Here is a 7,967-nt window from a genome sequence, read left to right on the forward strand (position 1 = left end):
TAATGGAGGGGTATGGAAATTTGTAAGTGACCCCATACTTTTGACCGGTAGTGTATGTATTGTAGGTATCCTTTTATATTCCTATATGCTGATGATACATAACTGTATATAACTGTATAGTTCTGATACATAACTGTATTATCAGCATATGATGATGATAATGTTGTAAAAGTGCTTTTACTATTTATATTATACACTTATCCGGCTCCCTTTACAATGAGGACCCTTGTTGTTCTACTCTGCCATTGAATATGCACCTAAAGCAACTTAGAAAATCTATACACATTTGAAACATTTTACACTGGTTCCCTATTAGGTGCACAAACCGTCTTGGCTTGGTCCGCTTGCAACAAAGTGCCATGCCAAGAGGCTTGTCATGCTCTAATTGAAATGAGAGACCTGCCTTGTTAAATAAAGTCTCAAAGCTAAACAGACCTTGTGTTCTTTTCTCAGTGTCAAGATATTCCACTGACAAAACTGCGGACGAGGCCAAGGGCAGCATCACACTTCCACCTGACTCCAAGTATTTCCTCCAGTGCCCGATGTCGTCCCATCACGCCCAGTATACCTGGTGTCACACTGAAAGCAACACATCCTGCAGTTCAATGGAGCAGCAGTGCCTTTTTCTTATTGAAAGCATGGGTCCCGAGCAGGTGGGAACTTACACATGTGTTTCAGAGGAGATGGGCTACAGCAGAGTCCTGGCCCAGTACCAAATACGGCTGGGGAGCAGGGCGGCGGGCCGGTCATCAAGCCCACTGGTATGGCTCTGTCTAATGGCTGTTCTGATCAAGAGTGTGGCCTATTAGTCCCGAGAAAATAACATGATATAAAAACAATTGCGATTAACGATACTTCCTAATGTTTGCATTCATAGTGAGGGCTGCAACATAATAACTGAAATTAAAATATTTTATTCTGTTAGTCCAAATTATAATTTTGTCTTTAATTTAAGTAACAAAATCATTTTTGCAGCGCTTTTGGCATCTATGCATCAGCGTTATTTTCAAGTGCAATAAAAGTTGATGAAAAATAGATGTCGTAATCTTGCCAACAATTTTCTTTTTTTGATAATAGGAATTAAAATAGCAAAAATACTGATTGTAAAAATTAAGCAGAGCCTTCAAATGCACATTTTCAAATCAATCTGAATCAAAAAATGTGTGTAAAAGCTCAACTATTCCTCATTTAGCATATCTGAATCCGTTAAAAGGGAGCAGGTGCCTCTCGGTATTATCATATTTGCACAAAGTCACAGAATAAAAGATATGTAATTAAAAAACGTTAATGTTAAAAACATAACCTCTGTAAAATACTCCTTGCTTGTTTTAGATGCCAGACCAATTGAATGTGTATTATTTAAGATCATGCCAAATAGAACAATGTATTAGTTAAAATGTCTTTACTGCGTCATACAAATCGAAGTCACTTCTGCCATCATCTTTGGATCAAGAAATGCATGTAGAGCAGCCTGGGAAACTGGTAAAAGTTTATACAAAATATATTATATTTATATTATTTTTCAGAAAACCAGATGCTAGGCTGGAATATAATACAACATGATCAAAGAAAGTGATGTCTCACGCAGGAAAATCTCTGCTGGTAGGGCAGCCTAAAATATGCATAGCACTGCATTGCATTTGAGTTATTGTAAAATACTACCTGTGATACAATCCGTTTCCCTTTTAATGTGAAATTTCTTCTGTCCGAGCTGTAATTTCCTGTCTTGCGTACTACCTCAGACTTGCTTAACCGACTTTAGACATTTTCTCTTTGTTAAGACTTCTTTGTCAGGCGAACGGATTGGGCACCCATATATAGGTTTACTCCTCGATGCGGCGGGCCCGGGTTTGACTCGGACCCCCTCCCTCTCCTCTCTCATGTCTTTAGCTGTCCTTGCAAAAAGTAAAGGCCCAAAATGCCCCAAATAAGAACAGTCTTCTCTGTCTGTCAAGATACATTTATATATTGTGAAATACAGCTGGGATTTTTCAGCAATGTCTATTTTTTTAGGTCAGTGAAGACGGAATATGGGTAGAAAGATAACACAGTTGTGCTTCTTTTATGTCATTAGATAGCTGGTGTTAGCATGTTACATTGCCAAATGTTTAAGGTTACATCTTTCAACGCAAAATTCATTTGACTTGTATTTCTAACTTATCTGCTGTTACCCTAACGCCAGGCAGTTGTAGCACTTTACTTTTCATAAAGCTGTCTGAGAGTGGTAGGAGAGAGGTTGTTGATGTAATAGTTAGCATTAAAGGGTCAGTTTACAATCACATGTTACATCTATGTGAAGTTCAATGAATGAATCTCTTTTCCTCTAGTGGTGTTGAGCCATGCAGATAGATTTTAAATCTCAGCAAGGGATTTATCCAATATGTATCCATGTCTGAGATTTAAAATAGGTTCATGGGAAAGCATTTAAGATTTTCCAGAATATTCCATAATCGATTTGCACTTACTTAAGCCGTTTAATTGATTTATTTTTGCAAGAGAATGTTATTAAAAAAGTTATTTCTACAGTATGCGCATCTTTTCTTTGTCATAATTCCAATCTGTTTTCCTTCTGCCCTTTACTGTAAAATGTTACATTCAACCGGTTGAGTTCTTTAAATGTCATAAAAGGAAACAGCTGTAAGGCTGCGCCACTTGGCTTCTTCACATGTCCACTGTCAAATCAGGGTGTCACATCGAGCCCTCTTGAGAAATGATATTGCTCATAAATATCAACACTTCCCACAGCTAGAATGACTCTTTAAAAACCTGCAGCAATGTGCTTGTGGATTAACAGAATTGACAAATGTCAATGATGAGGTTGTTGTGAGAATTTACTGAACTTTTTACACAGAAACCTGTCAGTGGAATGTTTAAAAAGTGGAAATGAATGTGATCGTTTTGGCTTACAAGGCTACGTGAGAGGATGTGAAAATGCTTCAGAGTGGGATACACACACAAAAGACACTAGAAATGAAACACACACATGGGAATAAGATATAAAGTAAAACTTTATCATGACATACAAGTTTAAAGCCCTGAGAACCATATCTTTATATTACTAATATGAACAAAACTGAATGTGTGAAAACCACTTTGGAAAAGTGCTCCTCTTAAATACAATCAGCACAAACCAGTTTTTACAAGCATTCATGTGTTTGTCCTATTTTTTGTTTGCTTTAATCAAAGAGAAAACTATAATATCAGTAATATAATTATTACCATGTCCATAATAACAGTACAAAAATATGCACAAACCCCACAGTTGAATTTATATACGGAGCATTGTACAAGCCAAAAACATAAAATTGATAAATGAGGTATTCGATAACCATTTGCATATGCGCCTGTTTTTACACAGATCATGTTAGTTTTTAAACAATTTAAAACTGAATTAACTCCAAAATCATCTGAGAGACAAAACGCTCTGCAGACTCCCAACTTCACAGCTTCCTGAGTGACGAGACCTCGCAAACAGTCACTGACGACACAAATCCGGAAATGCAAAACCAATGCCAACGTTGCATTTGGCGAAGTGACCCCAGCATCCGTCTGTACTCGTCCCTCAACGCAGCTTCATTATCGAACACAACAGGGACTGCAGCCCACTGCCCTGAGGTATTGTGGTATGACGAGGTAGGGGCGGTCTCTAATAGTTGCACAAACACACATACATACATACATACATACATACATACATACATACAGGGATGCAGGCTCACAGGCACACAACACATCACATCCACGCATCCACACAGCAAATCAGGTGGCTGGGAGAGAGAAGGGAATGGCCAGCCCTCAATGCTTTAATGGGCCTTTCCCATGGATGGCAATGAGGCTGATGTTGGAGAACTACCCCCATTTAAGTTAAGATGTGTTAAAAATGTTGAGAATTCACCTCCTCCTGCAATATAAGAGTGTGCCGCCACCTGCAGTATTCCGAATGGTATTACAAGTGTATGTAGGCACAGCAACCACATCCTGTGTATACTGAACGCACGCACGCACGCACACAAGCCCACGCACGCACACACACACACACACACACACACACACACACACACACACACGCGCACGCACGCGAACACGCACACAAACACAAAGGCAGTGAAGCTACGCTAAACAGTCATTGCTTTGACCAAGCAGATTAAACAAGACTTAGAAACAAGATGTTTTAGTATCACAGCCTAATGTATTAAGCTGAACTGTTACTAAAAACAAGGTCCATCAGGACAAAAAAAAAACAACACACAAATAAATAGCAAAAACTCAACAGGATGTATGACAATTGGTGTCTAATATCTGATTGAATTGAAAAGTGAAAATAAAAAGTGATTGCTCTCCAAAGGATTAAGCTTGAAGAGAAAGAGTTTCCCAGCCAGTGGAGTAGTGAAAACTGCACTGGCCAGATCTCACCAGCAACTACTTTAAAGCAACATCTACAGTTCTCACCTTTATAAAATACAGTTGTGTGTCATACAGGGTTCTGAAGGATACATCAAAAGGACTTTCGGCACCCTCCTAAAACCCCTAAACTCTGATCTGCACTGCAAAACCTGACATGTAATGGCTAAAATACAGTCTAATAAAAGAAACAAGGCTGCCCAACTTGGCTCACGCTGGGCTTTAAGAGGTTTCTAAACAATTAAAATGCCTCACATTCAACACAGATAAAGCTAGAGAATTCATTGTTAACCTTTGTTGTATTTCAAAATGCAAAAGATTTAAAGGGAGAAAAAAAAAGCTTTACAATTGGAGGAATAATCCAACTGTTTTCTGGATTATCAGCAAGTGGGCTTTTTAAGAAAGGGGCCAGACGTGGGGGCCTCTGTCCACAGTGGCTGAGAGGGCATGCGTTCACAAGAGACCATACACGTAAAGTGGTAAATTAGGGAGATAGCGCATCAGCTATAGCACAGCGTCTGGGCTACTGTTCTGGATTACAAAACTTAAATATCTTTTCAATAGCTGTACATGTCATGTCATCAGATTTTGAGTCCCTAAATCCAGTTATAAATTAGTTATTTCCATTGTAACTTTTCAATTATCAAGTCATGCTGTGAAATGTGAAACAAGGGAATTTACCGCTTGCAGATTTTCACTTGCTTTAAGAAAAAACAAAAAAAGCAGATTAAATGAGATATTATGCAACGTTCTTTTTTTTCTTTTTTTTTTTGCAGTCCAAAAGAGACCTTACACTGCCTCGCCGGGACCACAGCAGGTGTGGCAGGATTGTACGAGAGATCAAGAGGAGCGACCTGGCTAGTCTTTGGTATCTAGCTGTGCAATAACCAGAGGCTAACGTGAACCAGACGATTAGGGTGTTAAAACACTGGTCACATGATTGTACACATGCATATCATTTTGCCGCTGTCGTGAAGAAAAAGGCGCGTTACTGCGATTTAGGTATTCGCAGTCGAATTCAAGGTTAGCATCGTCGATTGTTTTAAATTGTTTGACCCCTGCGACGTGGAAACCTGTTGACAATCGTACAAATCTATACGTGTCAGTGAGGAACTATTCTTTCCTCTTTCCTGAAAAAACAAGGTAATAAAAAAAAAAGAAAAAAGAAAAGAAGGGAACTGGAAGCAAGCAAAAAAACAAATTATACAAGTGAACACGGGAGGAGGGAGATATCGAGCCCACCCCGGTTCCGTTTGTCCCCAGAAACCACCAGCAGTGTGTCAGTACTTTCATGTCAGTTTCAGTTCAGGTAGGATTTCCATCACGGGTTGTGGCGTCAAGTCTTGATGGCTTTGGCGCTGTATGAGGTAAGTAGTGTAGCTCTCCTTTTGAGAGAGTCAGATGAGGTATTCTTGAACAGTCATGTAGACTTGTGCATTCTTCACGTATGAATCCCTTCGTTTTCTTTAAATTAACAGCGATTCCTTGCAGGTGTCACATTGCTTCCTGAGAGAGACGCTCTCCAGTGCAGAGAGGCCAGTATGACGTCTGAGAACTATGCATTGGCGATGATGCCGTGTGTTTGACATTCAGCTGTATGGCTGCGGCTGGAAGAAGAATGCACAAACAAAATGGGGGGCCAACAAACTCACACCTGATTCGGTACAACCTCATTGTAACATAGACAGGAGCCGAGTGGAGAAACAAACTCAGGGTCTCGGCCTGCTGTGGGTGGATTGGAGTTGCTGTTCCCCCGACTTTGTGCCCTACGTGTTTGCACGGACCTGAAATAAGTTGAATTTTTAGGTGGACATAAAAATGCCGTCCATTGCTAGTGAGAGTTTACAGATTGGAGAAATCTCGTCCATATTGGGAGGTTTGTGTATACATCATTCAACTTCCAACCAATATAATGGACTTAACGTGATCTGAACTGAGGGCGGAGTTATGAAATTAGGTATGTGCTGGTCTACAGCATCTGATTGTTCACCAGTTTGAGTTCAGCAAGAGTCTACAGTGTGTTGGAGAAACGCGAGCGGCCCGGGTTGGAGGCCGGCCACGGAGTGGTGGGTGCTCTGTACATGAGGTTCCACTGGTGAGAGTTACTTGACTTCCCCTGATTGCAACTAGGTCAAAAAGAATATAAAAATAAAGTTGATTCAGGTTAAATATACTACAGCTCCTGAGGTAAAGACACCACTGCAGGTTACTTGATTTGAGGTATGTAAAAAGAGAAAAACTAAAAACAAAATCATTCTAAAAACACAAAAATCAAAAAAAAAAAAAAATGGCAACAAACAAACAAAATGTCCTAAGATAAAAACTTTTCAAGTTCAGTTGTGACTACACCTGTCAGTGGGTTTTGGCTGAGCTGATTGTGTTTAGCATGTACATTAGGATTAACGAGCAAGTGTGTATGTGTAGATTGTGTGCCTGCATATGTACGATTGTGTGTGTTTGTAGTGTAGTGTGTGTATGCGTTTGTATGTTGAATAAAATGCATAGCTGTGCATTTGGGCACATGCTGTCATATTATATTCCTGGGCTTTGTGTTCATGATTGGACAGCCAAGAGGTTGACAGGGTTGATGAGGTATTTGTTGTGCAACAGTTTGTTATTCTTATCGATTTCTCATTGTACTGTATATTCTTGCTGGGCCTCCCGGTGGAAGAGAGGCCTGTGGAGCAGGTACAAAGGGCAGCCTGAGCTAGGGGGACCCGCTGGGGGCCGGCTCAGCCGAGCTGGGACCCTTGGAGGAGGAGGAGGACGTGGGGCTGAGGGTCTGAGCTAGGGGTGCAGAGAAGTTAAAGCTAGTGCTGGTTCCAGCAGCAGCTGACACAGCAGACGCGGGGCCTCCACCAGACTTCTGGGCAAACAGGGTTCCTGTCGAAAAAAAGCAAGACATGGTGCCTTTATCACTACAAGGGCAAAGTAACCGCAGGGTCTTAAAATGATTTAATATTTTCAAAATAAGGCCTTTAAAGCTATAGTGCGTAGTTTATGTCTCCCCCTTGAGGAATTCTAAGTAATGACAACAACTCTGTCAGTGCATCCACATGACACAAGCATTACGTGAACGGGCTTCACCCCCACCCCTCCCCACACAGTCTCTAGTAGTCAAGGAGGACACAGTATTAAAAAAACATAATGAACTTAAAAGAGGTAATTATCTTTACTTGAGTTTCTGCATGCAAAAGTCGCCGGACGACACCAATTTTTAAACGTAGCCACGCTGAGAAATACGGAGTTACACACTAAAGCTTTAAAAGCACTGGATTTTGTTAATAAAGTATTCGTTTTTGTATTGCTCTGAATGTCGAGTATGTCCCCCTTAAAGGGTACTATTTGTCAATGATATGTCACATTTAATAATTTAATAACCCGTCCCCCAAACAAACCTGAGTAGATTGTGCCATTGACTTCCACTGAGACAGTGATGCTGGCATTTCCATTGGTTGAGATGCTCAGAGACATGTCCTGCTGCTTCTCATCTGAAGAAACAAAAATGTATACTGTTTAGATATTTTTGTGTGTGTGTGTGTGTGTGTGTGTGTGTGTGTGTGTGT

The 7,967-nt window shown here is 40.4% G+C and overlaps 2 protein-coding genes across 4 annotated transcripts in view; one reads left to right on the plus strand and one right to left on the minus strand.

Moving 5' to 3' along the window:
* LOC116689891 (semaphorin-7A) overlaps positions 1–2,186 on the plus strand; it is an 18,041-nt gene extending 15,855 nt beyond the window's left edge. The window contains exon 15 of one of the 2 annotated variants that reach the window (XM_032516566.1): positions 459–511. In XM_032516566.1, coding sequence (XP_032372457.1) covers positions 459–460 — 2 coding nt within the window. In that variant the 3' untranslated portion in view covers positions 461–511. Of the gene's footprint in view, positions 1–453 lie in introns of both variants that reach the window. The other variant, XM_032516556.1, reaches the window with a different exon arrangement.
* Positions 2,187–4,928: 2,742 nt separating this feature from the next.
* Positions 4,929–7,967, minus strand: part of LOC116689692 (AT-rich interactive domain-containing protein 3B) — a 62,912-nt gene continuing 59,873 nt past the window's right edge. For both annotated transcript variants that reach the window (XM_032516294.1, XM_032516286.1), the window contains exons 8-9: positions 7,800–7,892; positions 4,929–7,284 (exon numbers count right to left, since the gene is read on the minus strand). In XM_032516294.1, coding sequence (XP_032372185.1) covers positions 7,109–7,284; positions 7,800–7,892 — 269 coding nt within the window. In that variant the 3' untranslated portion in view covers positions 4,929–7,108. The remainder of the gene's footprint in view (positions 7,285–7,799; positions 7,893–7,967) is intronic.

The sequence above is a fragment of the Etheostoma spectabile genome, chromosome 1, assembly GCF_008692095.1.
Source record: "Etheostoma spectabile isolate EspeVRDwgs_2016 chromosome 1, UIUC_Espe_1.0, whole genome shotgun sequence".
NCBI lineage: Eukaryota > Metazoa > Chordata > Actinopteri > Perciformes > Percidae > Etheostoma > Etheostoma spectabile.